This window comes from Silurus aristotelis (genome assembly GCF_946808225.1).
Source record: "Silurus aristotelis genome assembly, chromosome: 22".
In the NCBI taxonomy this organism is placed as follows: domain Eukaryota; kingdom Metazoa; phylum Chordata; class Actinopteri; order Siluriformes; family Siluridae; genus Silurus; species Silurus aristotelis.
Window position 1 is genome coordinate 18,531,567 of NC_139595.1, and position 17,552 is coordinate 18,549,118.

General features: G+C 39.2%; 3 protein-coding genes across 4 annotated transcripts; 1 reads left to right on the forward strand and 2 right to left on the reverse strand.

The window, feature by feature from the left end:
• Nucleotides 1-431: 431 nt before the first annotated feature.
• On the reverse strand, nt 432-4,868 carry dsela (dermatan sulfate epimerase like a). The gene is made up of 2 exons (XM_083525598.1): nt 4,226-4,868; nt 432-4,128 (listed from the first exon to the last, which is right to left on the reverse strand). The coding sequence occupies exon 2, from the start codon at nt 4,123-4,125 to the stop codon at nt 502-504; it is 3,624 nt and encodes a 1,207-aa protein (XP_083381724.1). The 5' UTR covers nt 4,126-4,128; nt 4,226-4,868; the 3' UTR covers nt 432-501.
• Nucleotides 4,869-6,229: 1,361 nt separating this feature from the next.
• Nucleotides 6,230-17,503, reverse strand: tmx3a (thioredoxin related transmembrane protein 3a). Of its 2 annotated transcripts, none has more exons than XM_083525913.1 (16): nt 17,055-17,494; nt 16,873-16,927; nt 15,799-15,838; nt 15,583-15,706; nt 14,635-14,680; nt 13,423-13,503; nt 12,573-12,672; nt 11,666-11,743; nt 11,511-11,577; nt 8,906-9,004; nt 8,366-8,423; nt 8,206-8,259; nt 8,064-8,120; nt 6,948-7,077; nt 6,807-6,875; nt 6,230-6,695 (listed from the first exon to the last, which is right to left on the reverse strand). In XM_083525913.1, exons 1-16 carry the CDS (start codon nt 17,083-17,085, stop codon nt 6,501-6,503), a joined length of 1,284 nt encoding a protein of 427 aa, XP_083382039.1. In that variant the 5' UTR covers nt 17,086-17,494; the 3' UTR covers nt 6,230-6,500. The 2 variants fall into 2 exon arrangements, with proteins under 2 accessions (XP_083382039.1, XP_083382040.1); XM_083525914.1 differs by having other exon boundaries at nt 6,501-6,640; nt 17,055-17,503.
• Nucleotides 9,967-11,918, forward strand: LOC310717760 (uncharacterized protein). Its single transcript, XM_083526210.1, has 3 exons — nt 9,967-10,235; nt 11,045-11,822; nt 11,876-11,918. The coding sequence occupies exon 2, from the start codon at nt 11,098-11,100 to the stop codon at nt 11,485-11,487; it is 390 nt and encodes a 129-aa protein (XP_083382336.1). The 5' UTR covers nt 9,967-10,235; nt 11,045-11,097; the 3' UTR covers nt 11,488-11,822; nt 11,876-11,918.
• Nucleotides 17,504-17,552: the final 49 nt, after the last annotated feature.

Genomic DNA, 17,552 nt, shown 5'->3' on the forward strand with positions numbered 1-17,552 from the left:
AAGATGCTTTTTGGAAATAGAGCGAGAAAAATTGAACATGAGCTGAAGCACTTATGTCGTCATTGCCTGGACGTTATAAACTCTTCTTTTTTTATATCGTTCCCAAAATATCCTGCATTTTAAACACTCCGTCCTATAAAAGCAATCTAATCCTAAAACAATTTCATGTGAATTCCCATCCTCGGGAAACTCAATAAGATATTTCTCATAAAGTGAGTCATACAGCAGGCCTGCTTGCGCTGTTTTTTTCTCTCTCCTCCTTCTCATATACAGTATTTCATGTATTGGTACAAAGATGATTTAGTCCTCAGTTGACCTGTAAATGTGTGGGGTGCCAAAACTTTTAAATCGTCATACCAGGGATTGAAACAAAACAGTAATAATTGCATAATAAACATCTACATTCCATAGAAGAAGAAGAAAAAAACACGTTTTTAAATGTAGATATATTTTTTATATATAAACCGTTTTGCATTGATACAAACAGCAAATCCGTTTACTTCATACAGACACGTATCTTTTGTACTCGAGGACGTCCATGACGGTCCCACACACGTGTTCTACAAGTCTAATCTGGTCAGGAGCCATGTTTTCTTTCCACATGTTAATTTTGGCAGGTGATACATCTCCTTCGTAGACTATGTGATACAGGTTCGTGGACGTGGCGAACGCGAGCTGGTTTATGGCGGCCGGAGTGACAGGAACGCCGAGAAACCTGTGTATTTTTTCTGCGGTATCTTCAGGAAAGTTCACGATATCCTCGAATTTGACCTGGAGGTACGTGTACGAGGGCAAGTCGGCGCTCGCTCGGAGACTGGCAGAAGTGTGAGCGAGCCAGAGATGAGCCAGCAGGAGGACGGGGTTAGCGTCTGGCTGAGCGAGGATCTCTCGTAACGGCCGAAATGCGGCGTCGAACCTGGTGCACGCCTGTCCTGCCCTGTCGCTACGCTGGTTCAAAATGTTCAGCAAGTGTTTTCGAATGTTTTTGCTGGTGTACAGGCTCGGCTTGCTGTTGTAGAGCATGAGATAGAGCCACGCCCGGGGGTCACGCACTACTTGAACCGATCTCAACGAGTGTCCGATGACTTCTTGAAGGAATGGGAGTTTTAAGGACCAGCTCCCGCTGCGAAGGTTCAGCACAGGGCAGGCATTCGGGAAGTCCGTCAAGTGCTGCCTCAACTCCTTGATATACTCCACCTCTCTCACTGCTGACCTCCTGTCTCTGATCTCGCTCACCTCCATCAGCAGCTTCCGTCTCTTCTTTATTCCCTTATTTACCGCTTCGATACTGCTCTTGTAGAGCTGAATGTTCTGCAGGTGCAGTCTGATACCATGTAACATCGAATGGAACCATCCTTGGATGGCTCGAAACTTTCCGTTCTGGGCATCCGCTCTGGACCACTCGCAAGCGTCTGCAAACGAGTCCGGGGCAAAACTGGTCTCAGGGATACGGAGGTAGGTGGAGGGAACACTAAGATACACAAAGTCGGAACTGTTGTCGAAAAGGGGTTGAAGGATCTCAGCTCCAGAGCCGGGAAGCGAAGTGACGATAATGAAAGGAAGAGGGTCTGGGGAGTGATCGAGAGGGAACGTGGATCGAGTGACGGCTTCCTCGGAGGCATGGAGATCCCGCCACATGATGCCGCACAGCACCTCCTGACAACGATGAGACGTCACTAAGAGTTCAAACACCCAGAAAACTAGCACTGAAACGACCGTGCAGCGGATAAGTTTCCGGGAGGAGACGTTAAACTTTCTCTTTATGGTCAAAACCGCGATGGCAAAACATAGAATCCACACTGCGATGACATTGATCATGAAACCAAAGTTAAACATGGAGTCTTTTTTCTCCTGGCTGGGTAGAACCTGAACTCCCTGACCAAAATTAATAATCCTGTGTTTATTCTCTGCTTTTGCGAATCCTGCGAAGCCTAAGTAGGTGAGTCTGGCACCAATGTCTTTGTAGTTTGTTGCAATGGACACGGTGGTCTCTGTGTCATTCAGGGTAAGTGACAGTTTAACTCCATTTTTGCTGTTGTCAACAAACCTGCAGTCTGATACTTTGACAAACGGGCCGTGCATCAGGTAGGCCACCCTACTGACTACACCGTCCATGGAAAAAGTAACGTTTATGAACTGCGTCCACCTCTTTTTGAACTCCGCGACCTGTTCTACTTCTTGTATCCTACCGACGGGACTGGCTCCCTGACTGTCAAACCAAAACATCTCGTAATGAGCGTCCCATACGTCCATTAGCGCGCCGCTGTATTTATTCAAAGACCTGTGCGGGACGTATCTCAGGTCGATGTCAAGATTGTGGAAAAAGGCACTTACTGAGGTTAGGGGGGATTTTTCATGCTTTTCGACGTGATCTAACACTAACAAGGTTTGGGAGTTGAGCAGAACCAGGGCTCGATAAACACTAACGAGCTTCATAGCGGACGAGTAAGCGGACACCGCTTCGCCGCTAACGAACATGGTGTCCTGGTGCGAGGACGCCGCGATGACCTCACCTGCGCTGTCTCCTACTTCCTTTTCGCCCCATTTTAACCATTTGGAACATTCGCCTAGCTGCCCCTCCCATGGTGCATTGCACTGGCTAGTTGGGGAAGGTGCAAACACCAAGACGTTGTTTAGATAGCTGTATTTTGGACCGTACAACGCTTCAGAGACAAACACTTGTCCGTTTGGTGCAAAAGTGAAGGAGTTTTGATCCGGGTGCTCATGACCCGGGTTGAAGTTAGTCCAGCCGTCGACCCAGGAATAAGGCTTAGCGTGGACGATGTCGTACACCGCTCGTCCACCTAACTTCCCCGATTTAAAAGACACAAAAGTGTTGTCCTGCCCCGACGGCAACCCCGCGCCGTATGTCACCACCCCCCAGTTTGAAAAAACATGCATGTCTGCTTTCCCAAAAGCAGGTGGCGGCTGAGGAGTGAGCTCTGCGTCAAACCAGATGAACTCGGTGTGTAAAGTAGCCCAGCGCTGCGCCACGGATGGAGTCATGGGCCCGTCCTTGGGCCGACACTTTCTGATCTGCTGCGCCAGCCAGTTACCTGAGCCGTTCCTAAGAACAAACGCATCCAGGAACACCAGCTGACTCTCCGGCCCATAGAACCAGTTGTAGTTGGAATCTGCAATGCCCACGGTTCTTTGAAAACCAGGGAGCACGGTGGCGTAGTAGAACATGAAGTGAGCTCTCAGCCAGTTGTTATGCTTGTTGTCGATTTCGAAATGCCGCACCGCCAAGAAAACATACTGCGTGATCGATTTGGCCGTGTAGCTCCCATACGCGACGCCTTCGTCCAGCGAACCGTCTACAATGTGGTTCAGGAGAAACATGGTCTTTTCCATGTAGTTTACGGCGACCTGCTTCCACATCATGGCTTCGCGATCTTTATGTACACCGGTTACGATAGCTCCCGTGAGCATGGCAAGAATGTTCGTAGTCTGGTGGTTTTGTAAAAACTGCCGACCCCAGCCTCTATGCTTGGACAGTTCGTAAAGTTCCGCTGTAACGAAACGTATCTTCTTGAGGTATAGAACCTTTCTCCGATTGTCCAGATAAGTATAAATGAAATCGTAAGCTGTAGCGAAGCCAGTGAGGGAATGGGATATGGGAACTTCATCGTTTGGTGCGCTAGTCACCATCCAATCTGGATATTCAGCCATACGGTCCATGTATTTGATTAAAAACTGGAAAGCGGCGCCATCTTCAGGCTGGAGTAGGCAGTACAGCGCCAGCGGTGGAAGGTTGTTGCCATAAATCTCGTTCCATTTCTTTGTGAATTCCTCATGGTTCGTGGGTGGTAGGTAGAGCGTCGGGCTTTCGAGCATGGTCGTTACTGCGTTCCGTATAACTTTAAACACCTGTGCGTGCGTCCCGGCGGCTTTCTTTTTCAGCCGCCGCACTTCCGCCAAGTCGAAATAAAGGTTGGGGTGGACGTTCGACGCCATGTGAAATCCTCGCTCTGTCGTGGCGTTGGTGTCTGTATGGAAATCGGCTCGCTCGTCATGCTCGCTGGCCGTTCCGTATTTGCCTGACGGGTCAAATATCCCAGAGAAGGAAAATCCCAAGTTCACCAGACACAGCAGGAGCGCAGGCTTCACTACACATACAGCCATGATCTAAAAAACAGACGTGTGATTATTTTATTTTGTCTCTCTCTCTCTTTTTTTGTTTTTTTACTTCCACAACATAAATAATCTTGTAACTTCTACTCACGTCTACGACAACTCCAGTAGATCCTACTTTCAGGAAGGAGGAATTTCACATCTGGGTTCTTGCCAAGTTCTTGGTCCAATCACTTGTTCTGAAGACATAAGGAGGGAAAAGTTCAAAAATGACAGATCTAGGTGGACCACCACCACCACCACCACCGAACCACCAGGTTTGTGATGATTTCCTTCATTCTAGATTATTCAAACGTGACCCCGTGTCAGTCCTAAACACTGCTTCTGAGGAGAAAGCTTCTGCAATGCATGCATCATCCATGACTGAACATGCCCATGTTCTTTCCTATCTCTCGTGTTGAATCCTTTTTCTTTGACACCACAAGTCCTTCACTTTCATCTGCTGATGTCTTACATGAACTGTCTCCATGGAGTCGGTGTTTTTAAAAACAAAGAAAAACAACTATTTCCTGTAGGTGAATCTGAACCGGTAAATAAGTTCCTTCTGAGATGATCTCACGTTGCTGTTTTGCGTGCACGGCTCTGTTGCCTCTCGGTGATCACGTCTGATTTCGTTGTGCGCATGCGCGGCAACAAGTCCCTTTATTTCGGCGTAAAATAAACAAAAAGCCGGGAGAAATCGCTTTCCCTCGATTTTATGACCCGCGTTTCAACTCACGGGGTAATTAATTAAAAATTATAAAAAAAATTATTCACCCCAAAAAGCAGAGAAGAAATCAAAAAAAAAAAAAAATGCGCTCAAACATCAGAAAGAGAAATGATGGCGAGTGATACCCGGAAGTTACGTCCAGGCGAAACCGCAGATTAATGCGTGTATTATTAGACGCGAGATTCTTTAAAACATTTTTTATCGTATAAATTTATAAGGTTCTCGGCTTCTTTGTTGATTTAATATCAATTTCGTGAACCGATAGGAATTCTTCATCCAAACCGGGCATATTATTTCCTGTCGATAGGGGGCGTGTGGGGACCGGAAATGCATGTCCTCGTGACCTATGCGTGATAATTTATTTATTTATTTATTTATATTATTATTATTATTATTATTATTATTATTATTATTATTATTATTATTATTATTAAGTAATAAATTGTTTTGCAGTATATTTATTTGTATTTAAAGAAAACATTTAAGTTATATATATATATATATATATATATATATATATATATATATATATATATATATATATATATATATATATATATATATATATATATTATAAAATATATATATATAATATAAAATATATAAATATATATGAGGCTGTCAAAAATGAGCGCATTAATGCAAATGAATGTTAACGGCACTAATTCTATTAACGTGCGATCAACGCTGCGCATTTCTGTGACCTTTTTTTTTATTAAAACCTAAATAAATAAATATAAAAAAGGAGAAATTAAAACCTTTTTATTCATGACAAACCCTTTCTTTACTCAGGTATTTTTCAAAAACTCCACTTAAAAACATTTTAATCGCTAAACATTTGTTTTACCGATGTGCAAAGTCTCATATCAGTCACTAAAACGCACACATCCGGCAATTAAAACCGTCCGTGAGGAAACATAGCAAAAGTTCTGTTTGGTATCCTGATGATTTACGTCATTTAAAACCCCATAATTACTAGATTTCATGCTCTATGTTGAGTTCGATTTCAATAATAATAAACATTTAAATGAAATTCTGCATTAAAAAAGCACAGTGCACTGTATACAGTTCAATTAAACACTACATTTACAAGCTACATCATACAGTTACAATAATAAGTTACCTTCTGAAGTGGCTAGAAAGAGCGGTGAGGAACCAAGTCACTTTGTGGCTGTTTCACAACATTAAATGTGACTATAAATGCATAGAAAAAAAAGAAGTCTGCTAGTGTTTGGGAAATTGCTGTGCTTTTAAAGGAATAAAACACTTTTATTTGTGATGTTTTGGGGGATAAAAGAAATTATGCATCATTACACCAGACTGTCCTTGATTATTTTCCCATAATACTCCAACGTTACTCAGAACAATGCAACAAAAGGCAAATAATACATTACGAGTGGGTTTTTATTAACAGACTTTGAACATATGAGATTTCATAAACGAGGGATGAATTGTAATTCGGTAAACACTGGTCTCCTGCACTGGTGCCTGTTTCATTGAGTTATCCGCTGTTACACAGTTAATTAAACTAATTTGTCAACTAATAGCCCTTTGCTGAGTCGATGAGTGTGTGTTAGACCAGAGAAAACAGGAAAATGTTCAAGGTAATGGCTGTGAAGAATCAGAGCTGGGATCCACTGCAGTGTTTGTGGTCCGGTTAATCTTTTTTCTTGGCTTCCGAGTGTTTCACAGCTGCTCTCTTCCTGCGAGTGACCGCAGGATGAGGGCCATCATCTGCTTTTTCATCATCTACTCGCTCGGCCGTGCAGATTCCCGTGGCGACGAATCCGATCACGACTAACGGCAGGGAAATAAGAAAACACGTACCAAAGGGAGATGATGCGAAGCTCGTCTGAGTGAGAAGGAGAAATCTCTTAAAGATCATGTCAAATATTTACTTCTCCACTATTTGTGCAGCGAGAAGCATCTTCAGTTCACCTTCATTAATAATGCAGAGCCTCACCTTCAATGCGGATGTCGCACGATAATAAAGTCTCTTTATCCGCTGCAGGAATCCGTTTCCTCCGAACAACTGAAACGCACACAGTTTGTGTTAAACGTGAAGCTGAGTAAAGATTAAACAGTACAGTGGAAATCACCAGACCTCAGATCTTCCAGTCAGGATGCTATTGAGGAACTCGAGAAGCTCTTCAATGGTCTTAACTGTGGATCCAGGAAGATAATATCCATCAATGGACATGTTCAATACAATGATTGAAGGCACTGGCAAGTCGCTGAGGAAAGGAAAACAATGACACTGATGATTATCGTTACAATATGCTCCATCAACAGAATTTCAAAAACATAAAAAAACCTATAGAAGATAAAAGCTAAATCACACAAAATCTACATGTGCTCATGGTGTGAATCCATAGCTCATATCCTAAGCTTCTGGTCAAAACCATTATGAGAAAAACTATAAATCGATTTTCTGAAGGTCATTGTTAAAGCCATGAACTTGACACAACCACCGTCCCATTCATGAGAGCTAGTAGTGTCAAAAAACCACATCCCCACAGTGATTACATCCTCAGAAGCTCTGTGAGACACCAGAAGGTATTGGTAGACCTCAAGTGGCATGTTCCTTAGCTTCAGATCTACCACCACGAGACCACACATTGTTCTGCTGTCTGCATTCTCCACACAAGTTGTCCTGCTGAAGCTCACAGCTCTTTTGTAAGAAAGCTTGCCAAGTACGAAGGTCTGGTCAGCGAATGCTAGTGGGCCGGTTTGAGGTTGAGATGTTTGCCAATAGATGTTTAACACCAGGGCTTTGCCTCTCAGTGTCTGTCTGGAGCCCTCGACATGTCAGGCACTGTAGGAGAGGCTTAGAGCTTACGTTCATCGGAACAGTAGCTAGCTAAACATCTGGACGCAAGCTGGGGTCTGTGTAGCCTGGAGGAGGGGGAATGAAAAATTCCTAAAAATTCCAGGAACGTCACGGATGGTGGGTTTTGAAGCATCAGCAGATGTATTTACTGAGATATATCTTGCGTCATGTGTTCATGTCAGACCTATGATATTATTTATTAGGTTAGGCAACTAAATACTTCTTTTTCCATTTAAATAATTCACCTAAATTTTCTTTTGCAATTTCTATTAGTTGACAATTATACCTCTAATGTCCAGTTTCACTCCAGAATTCACTTACAAAAAGAAATATCAAAAAATCCATAACTGCCAACAAAGAGGCTCCCATAATCAAACTCCTCCTGCTCACCCCATTATGACACCATTGATGTAGTCGTTTCCATCCACGTATCCGAACTGAAACTTCCTGTAATGCACACAGTCGCCATTTTTTTTTTTTACACCCAAATCCTCCATTATCTCGGCAGTTCGTTATTTCTTCGCCTACTCACGTGCTGTACCGCTCGCCGTGCTCGGTGGCCACCTTCTCCACCAGGCTCTTATGACTGTAGATATTAATAAACATTATGAGCATCGTAGTGTACAACTCAACACACAGCATGTGATACTTATTAGTGGAGAAATGTGCTCTAAGAAGAGGTTCGGTTTTACCGAATACTTTCTGCAGATGGGTTTTTTTCATCCACCACGGCTACGGCTACAAGTTTCGCTGTGAGGAAAATGCAAGGCACAAAATAATGAGATTATCTTGACGTCTGGAAAAAGTGAAATGGGTTTGTAGTGAACGCAACAGGCCTTGTGTGTACCATTGTGTGTACCATTTTTTGTTGTAATTTATGGAATTGGCCGTTGTAGCTCAGTGTTTTAAATGCTGAATTTATGCTTGGAAGACTGTGAGCTCTAATCTGGGCACTGCCTCTGCTAGGCCCTTGAGTGAGGCCCTTAACCCCCAATTGCTCAGTTATATAACAGATAATTATAAGTCTCTTAGAAAAAGGGCGTCTACCAAATGTAAATTTGTTTTACTTTGGTCAAGCCATTAAATTTTACGAAAAGTTTTCCAAAATGTTAGTAATCGTTTGTAGCCTTTTTTTTTTGCAGACGCTGTTTGCGTTGTTTTGGATATAGAACGACTGCCGTCTTTGCGACGGTGTGAAATGCTAAGCATGTCGTGTTAGCGTGCGATCATACTTCGTTCTCCCATCTGGTACAAAGAGAAGCTGTCCATCAGGAAATAACGAGGGAAACGTTCTCGCTCCACCCAGGAGGATAGATTGCCTTCACGTACTTCTGGATGAAGCAAAACAGCAAAGGAGAAGATTATGTAGAAAAACAGTAAAGTAATATATTTTTTGACAAGTTGCTTCATGTGAAAGTTGCACTAAAAACCTGCTGCTTATGATATTTTTCAATCAAATTAAAATGGGATAAATGTATACGTGGTTAGAGCTTTGGGTTGGGGATTAGAAGGTTGGGTGTTTAAGCACCAGCACTGAGAAGTTGCCACTGTTCAGCCCTTGAGAAAGCCATAACCCTCTCTGCCCCCGGGGTGCTGTATCATGGCCGACCCTGCACTTTAACCGCAAATTCCTAACTGGGAAGTTACGAGAAGAAAGAATTTCTGCTCTAATAACAGTCCAAGCTACTTACAGCTAATATTTACTTACAACTTTATTAGTGTCTCTGCTATCAACAAAAAAGTAATGGATGGGAAACACTTATACTTAGGAATTTAGTTTAATATATTTAATTTATTTTATTTCATTTTATTTTATTTATTTAATAGGAATTTAAACAAACCAAACAAAAATAAAAAAATGTGGAAATTGTTATATAATAATAATAATAATAATAATAATAATAATAATAATAAAGTTGATGATCTTTGGTTCTGTGATAAGAAAATAATTTTACTATATGCTTCCAAAAGATTAGTAATATGTATAAGTTTTTCAAATCCTTTCTCTGGGTTTTAAAATTGTACTTAAGTGAATGAACAATTGGAGGGAAATATTTTTTTCTAAGTAAATAATTAAACCTTTATTACATGGTTATTCTCCAATTCGCTGCTGTTACTATTTGATTCATTATTATTTAAAGTTGACATAATGGCTGTAAATTCAAATAGTGTATGAAGACGTCCTCGAGCAGGTAATGGGATCTGATCCCTGTCTTATCAAACGGTCTTTTATTACCAGCAATGCGGCAGCTGGCAGCGATTAAAGCGGCGTGTCGAGTAAACAGTCACTGATGACTTGAAACCACACAAGGAAACAGTTTTTTTTAGAAGCAGGATACTTTGTTTGTCAGTTGACTCAGAGGGCGGATGAGAGATGAAGCCAGACACAACTTTTGCTACGGTTCAGGTCACGACGTGTTTTTTTTTTTTTTTTTTTTTTTTTTTTTGCTGATGATACGCCGATCTCCGTGAGGAAATAAACACAAATCAACCTGATATGATGGCGAGAGGAAATACGTTTTTAATTCAAATGTAAACTGTGAAATTTGTGGAAGTTTAAAGGTATGTAAACAGAAGTGGAATAAAAATGTGATAATGTAGGTTTCACTGAAGTTACTTTCCATATCGGTTAATTTGTTGAATTGTATTATTTATTTTTTTTATTGATTTTTATATACATGTAAACATTGTTTTTGTCAGAATGCATTTACTTTCATGTAAATTTTTTTATATTTGTATATACATGTATTTTTTTATATTGTTTTTTTTTTTGTTTGGTTTTTTTGCTAGTTTTTTGTTTTTTGTGCTTTTTCATTATTTATATATTTCCGCATTTTTTTTTTCTATGCACTGCATTTAGTTTGTCACCTTTATTCACAATTTTATTGCCGGATTATTTAATTTCCACATTTTTATCCTATTTTTTTGTAATAAATATAACACATGATTGTCTCAGATGACTGGTTGATTTTCAGACCAGTTCAGTGGAAAACATCGTGATCATTGTTCACATTTTGTAACAGGATTTCTTTTAAATCGGAGGTTTGATTTTCTCGAATTTCTGGGTTCTAAATTTCACGTATCATTCGCGTGATCGTATGTTACGAGAAATGCGTCTGGGGTGATGTGTTGTCTGATCGTAGATGGGTGAATATTTAAAAGTGGTGTATTAACGGTATAAAGGGTGAACTGTAGTCTATTAGCTTAATATAATATAAAAAAAAAGTCAAATAAGACAAACTGGTTCTTCAGGACTGGTGATATATCGCTCTAGAAGGTTTGTCCCCTTCGATACCAGTGAAGTATTTGCTTTGCTAATATTCTTAAGACTCAGCAAACGTGAAGCAGAATAACTTTGTCTCTTTTCGTAGGAAAGCGAGTTCTCTGTTGGGATGACGGGCGCTAACTCGCGACTCTGGCGCCGATGATGGACGTCCTGACCATCCACGTCGTGGTGAACTCCTCCGACATGGCTGTGTTCCGCATCCAGGTGCGGTGCTCAGATCACTTTCTGCTGAACTTCTGGCTCCAGAAGGTGTTCTATGATAACGGCGAGGTTCAGCAGACGAGCGTCGTGCTGCAGGAAGACGGCCACGGCGTAGACTTCGTTCTCAGGGTGCTTCATCGCTGCTCACGCCTCCCTAACGACTACTACCTGAGCCCGTTCCTCGTTACCCTCTGTCTCGACGCTCTGGTTTTTCACTACCAGCTTCCTCCACAGCCCAATTGGGACGGCACCATCCGAGAGGCGCTGAGAGAAAACCGATTACAGCTGACACGCCAACGCACGCTGCCCTCAAACCGACCCGTTTGAAGAAGTTCTGAAGGAGTTCTCACCGTCATAGACGACGTACGATCCGTCTTTGAACACTGCGACGGAGGGGACGTCCTGTAACGCAACTGCCTGGAATTCAACATATTTTCTTTTTAACAAATCAACTCAGATATGGAGCTTTATACCGAGTGGAAATGTGACGTAAAAAGGTTTTCACCTGGGGGAGGACATCCGGGGGGGCTGCGAAAAAATAGTTGTGGATGACGAATTCGGATGCCACTTTATAAAACTGACCCTGAAAAAACAGACATAAAAAAAAAATGACAACTTTTTTTTTCCTTCATGTTCTTCTTTGTGGACTTTGTAAATAGCCTGTTTATTCAATCATTTCATATATAATTTTATTTCATAATAAAAAACCAACCAGCTACTTACTTACAAGATAATAATAAAAATACGCTCATATGAAATAGATTTCAAACTGCTTTCCAAATATAGTGCTGTATAAAACTTATTATAATGTAACGTTATTCTACTGTGCTTCATTCACTAAATATTTATAATATTACACATAAACAATATACAGACAAAAGTTTGTGGACACCTGAGCATACGATTGTGCTTATTTTTGAACTTCCTATTCCATATTAAGTCCCATATTTGCTGTAAAAAATGAGCTTCACTCTTCTGGAAAGATGTTCCACTAGATTTTATGGAGATTCATTCAGCCATAATAGTGTTAGTAATCTCAGGTAGTGATTTAGGTGAGAAGGTGAGAAGGTGTTCAATAGGGTGGAGGTCTGAGCTCTATACCAGGCTAATCAAGATCTTCTACTCCAGCTTTTGTAAAGAAGATCTTCATGAAACTGGCTTTGTGCACATTGCCATGCTGGAACATGTGTGGATCTCCCAGAATTTCATGCTGCATCCAAAGACGTCCGATCAAATTGTATGTCTCGGGTTCGGTGAAGAACCACAAATGGTTGGAAAAGTCGTGTTACATTTCTCAAGCTGGCTCTTATGGAAAAGCTTGCTGTAGTGATGCTTCAGTAAGTGTCACAAGTGTTCAAAGAAATCTGAAGAAATTCTTTTATCATGCAAAAAAATACTTGCAGAGGCTTTACCTTAAGTGGTGACCTCCCTCCGACGTAGAGGAAGAACAGCTGATGGTTGCTCAGGGCGTGCTGGAAGAGCCGGACGCTGCTCAGGACCCTCACGAAGGGACTGCGTTGAGCACAGATGGAGAAATCATTACACTAGTGTATTATAAAGCAGTCAACTGACTTTAATACTGAAGGAAGATTCTCAGAAGTATGGGAAGCGATTGTACATCTACCGTACATCATTTAAAGACGATATGCAGGGAATAAACCACTTTATACCACACTGATGTACAATTAGTTGGTTCCATAACAGCATATCCGTGAGTCCTTTTATACTGTAACTATTTGTCAGTAACGACCATTTGTTTGACTTTTCTCTGCCCATAATTAATATTGTAGAACGTCTATGAGGCCAGATCCTGGTCTCATTAACATTATAGCGACTCAGTTTTCTCTCATTAGCGTCGCGCTTTTCACTCCCTTAAAGTTAACAATGCAAACAAAAACTGTTATTAAGCACTAACACAGGAGACTCCTTCCATAAAGGTTCATCGAAAACGTAATGATCCACGAGAAGATGGTTTTCTTTCTTAAACATTGTCAGTTATTATAGTTCCTCTACGCTCTAAACACTTTTTCTCAAAGTACAGACATAAATAACACTATACATTCAGCTTGGACTCTACGAGACAAAACAGTCAAGACAATGTGAGACAATGTGGACAGTATGAGAGTGGATTTAGAATAACAGCCCAGATAATGATGGGTATGTTTTGTTTTGCTTAAGCAGTGTGAAAATAGAAGTATTTAATAAATTTAATAATATGAACTAGAACATACAATAATGTTAAAAAAAAGTTTAGATATTCACCCAGATACCCTGCTGGCGAACTCGACGATTGCATCTTTAGTCCTCGGGCCATTGAAGTGAAAATACTTCTCTCCTTTTATACTTGTAGAGAGATAATAAAGCATAAAATACAATTATAGAGCGATTACACCGTGCAGTATTATCCTCGGACTAAAATAGCTCACTTTGTTGCTCGATGACAAATCGTTTGTAAATGACTTCCATCAAGAAGTAGCAGCACTGAGATTGCAGAAGATTTCGATATGCAAATGAGCCTGGAAATGGTCTGAAAAACATGTGTGAACTATAGAAAGAAAAAAAAACATCTCAGATCTTGAGTGTGAGTTCGGATGAATTCAGCAGATAATTAGTTTGAGTCAGATAATAATGTGAGTTGCAAATATACATTTTGTCCATATCTCCATCCTGTAGTGTGTTTTTTCTGCTTTATATCCAGTTTAAAGTGATAATACAGCATGCAGCTGTACTGTTTTTCTCTCGCTGGGTTTTTATCCGATGTTCATTTCATATTTTCACAGAAGACAAAAAGGAAATGATGCACTCACAAACCCCAACACACAAATTTCAAGTAAAATTAATATTTATATACATATTATATATAAACACACATATTATGGGGTTGTATTTTCTATTTCCATTTTCCAGAAGAATAAAGAAAAGGAAAGCTTAAAATATTGTGTAGGATTTCCTCACAGACGCCTGTATAGAGGGGAAATCTTATCTTTTTCTAATTTTAGATGTTGCATGATCTAGATCTACTTATTTAAATTAGTAAGACGAGAAAGTCCTTCCATTGAACCAGAATGAATCTTCTGAAGGCCAAGCTGTATTATCGTACCTGCTTAGGCGGTCTATTCTGCGGTGTGAGCCGAATACGGCGATGAATATGAGAATGGGGCTGATCGGAACCCCGACTGTTTCAGAGCATGTGTCAAAAATAGTTTTCCAAAAAAAAGATGCAATCTTCGACAAGTGCAGAACAAACTCGAAGCTGTTTGCATCTGTAGCAGGTAGAGTCTAGCGCTGGTCTAATTTTAGAAAGTCTAACGTTCGACCGGCCGAAAGGTGATGTTCTATCTGAAATTGGGTTTTGTCACGGCAGAGGAAGGAAAGAATCCTGATAAAGAAATGCAAGGCTGGAGATTTCATTTCTTATTCAAAATGATATTTGATCAACATAATCCTGAGATTATTCTGAGATTATACACTTACAAGATTATAGAAGGATATCCATGAATTTTAAAGTCTGTCACCGCATCTAAAAAAAAAGACAGGAACAAGAATTAAAACCACTTGGATATTTGAGTTTTTAATTAGTTAAGGGAAGGTGACTTTTCTTTATATGGCATTAATAGTGCATTGTATTAATAGTGCATTAATAGTGCACTTGCAGCAATTTCTCAACCAGGATGTTGTTCCACCTGTCAATCACTGAGCCATTGACCAATCATAGGTGTCTGTGAGCTCATGTATGAGAAAGAGGGCAGATAGTTTAAGTGTGTTATGAACTCGCAGACATTGGTTTCGAGTGTGTAGACAGACGTTCTGTTTCATTTGATAGGGAATTAGCATGTGTCCAAATAAGGAAAAAAATGGGTGGATATATTGAATAATGCAAATTAATTTTTATAACCGTAAGTGTTACAATAAGGTGAAGTCTGTCCATATTGTTTCTTTATGGAAGTTTATATTATTATAATTTCAGGACCAGAAAAAAGGAAAGTAGCAAAATCTTGGTATTGCATGAAAGCATTCCATATTATATTATATTATATTATATTATATTATATTATATTATATTATATTATATTATATTATATTATATTATATTATATTATATTATATTATATTATATTATATTGGTTAAAGCCTGGAAATTTATTTTGAAACAAATTGCAAAGAAATCATTGAACTCAAGTTGTAAATGAAAATGCTGACTGTCCATCTGGTGCTTAATGAGAAGAAGCTTATTGAAGAGCAGGAGCTCTTTACTGAAGGCTTGAGACTCTCGTAACTAATCTGATTATAGAGTACACTATAATGGCTATAGACTGTAGACTATAGACTGTTGTGAGACAATGTGATTGGGTATTCAGGGATTATTTCATGCATCTGATAAAAAAAGTTATTCTTGTGTTTATTGTGTTTATTGTGACTCACCGGCGTAAACAGTGGTGTCCATTTTTCCCACGTTGATGTGAGAGCCTCGACTCTTCAGCTCAGCAGCAACGTCGTACCAGATCAGCTCGAATGTTTTACAGTATTCACACCATGGAGCGTAAAACTATAACACATATCAGATCAGATCAGATCAGACCAAGAACAAGCTGCATGTTCTGCTTGAAATAAAATGCTGGAATTAAAAAATGCACTTACTTCGACCAGCCAGGGTTCACTCTTACGCATCTCATTAAATCTATATTTTCAGAGAAATATATGATATTATAACTATACATCCTGCTTTTGAATAAACACATCACGTACATAAACATTCCAACCGTCAGTAATGAAGAGAAAGAAAGTACACATTCAGCCACTTGACGACTACTACTACTACTAATAATAATAATAATAATAATAACAATAATAATAAACTTGTATAATTAATTTTTCCATTTAAATGTAATTATCTGTTAATTTATATATTAATAATTAATATAATTAATAATAATTAATAAAATTAATAATATTATTTTATTATTTTAGTTTGCAGAGCTATTACATGAATTTGCAATGTATTAGAGCTATTAGTGTTGTATCAGAGTTGTATTAGAGTTGTATTAAAGCTGTATTAGAGCTGAATTAGAGTTGTATTAGAGCTGTATTAGAGTTGTATTAAAACTATATTACAGTTGTATTAGAGTTGTATAAAAGCTGTATTAGAGTTGTATAAAAGCTGTATTAGAGTTGTAATAAAGCTGTATTAGAGTTGTATAAAAGCTGTATTAGAGTTGTATTAAAGCTGTATTAGAGTTGGAATAGAGCTGTATTAGAGCTGAATTAGAGTTATATTAGAGCTGTATTAGAGCTAAATTAGAGTTGTATTAAAGCTGTATTAGAGTTGGAATAGAGCTGTATTAGAGCTGAATTAGAGTTGTATAAAAGCTGTATTAGAGTTGTATTAAAGCTGTATTAGAGTTGGAATAGAGCTGTATTAGAGCTGAATTAGAGTTATATTAGAGCTGTATTAGAGTTGGAATAGAGCTGTTTTAGAGTTGTATTAAAGCTGTATTAGAGTTGGAATAGAGCTGTATTAGAGCTGAATTAGAGTTGTATAAAAGCTGTATTAGAGTTGTATCAAAGCTGTATTAGAGTTGGAATAGAGCTGTATTAGAGTTGTATTAAAGCTGTATTAGAGTTGTATTAAAGCTGTATTAGGGTTGTAATAGAGTTATAATAGAGTCGTATTAGAGTTGTATTGATGCTGTATGAACACAAATTCTGATGTACCTTTCATCGAGTTCTTCGACATATGCAGCTGCAAGAGTTATGCTCACTACAAGCCCTGCGAGATCAACAAATAAAAATAAATCAATTTCACAGTAGACATCAGAGCAGTGATGAATTTTGCCAAGTGTTAATAAATGTCACTCGGTGCTCTGCAGTCTAGCACTGATTTATTTTTAGCCTACCTGAAAAGATGAAGTGTCTGGCGGTTGTCATGGCGTCTGATGATGAAACAGAGTGTGTTGGAGAAGGACGGAGATGTGGCAATGGCTATTAGGCAGAACACTGTTACTGACCCAGTGACCAGATTAGACCCGGGGATTAGTGACGGATGAGGCCTTGAGGCAGCTCTTTGGTCCTATTGTGCGTGCCTGTGTCTGTCTGTCTGTCTGTCTGTCTGTCTGTCTGTCTGTCTGTCTGTCTGTCTGTCTATCTATCCATCTATCTATCTATCTATCTATCTATCTATCTATCTATCTATCTATCTATCTATCTATCTATCTATCTATCTTGTTCGATTATTTTATTTCTATATAAATGCATAATAATGTATAGTATATTAGTACCAAATGTATTGTGTATCTTATTTTTTAATAGGTAAAGCCATTGAAAGTGTGTTCTCGAAAAATATACATGTATGTATGAATTATTTTGTTTACTGATTTTATATTTATTCTGTATTT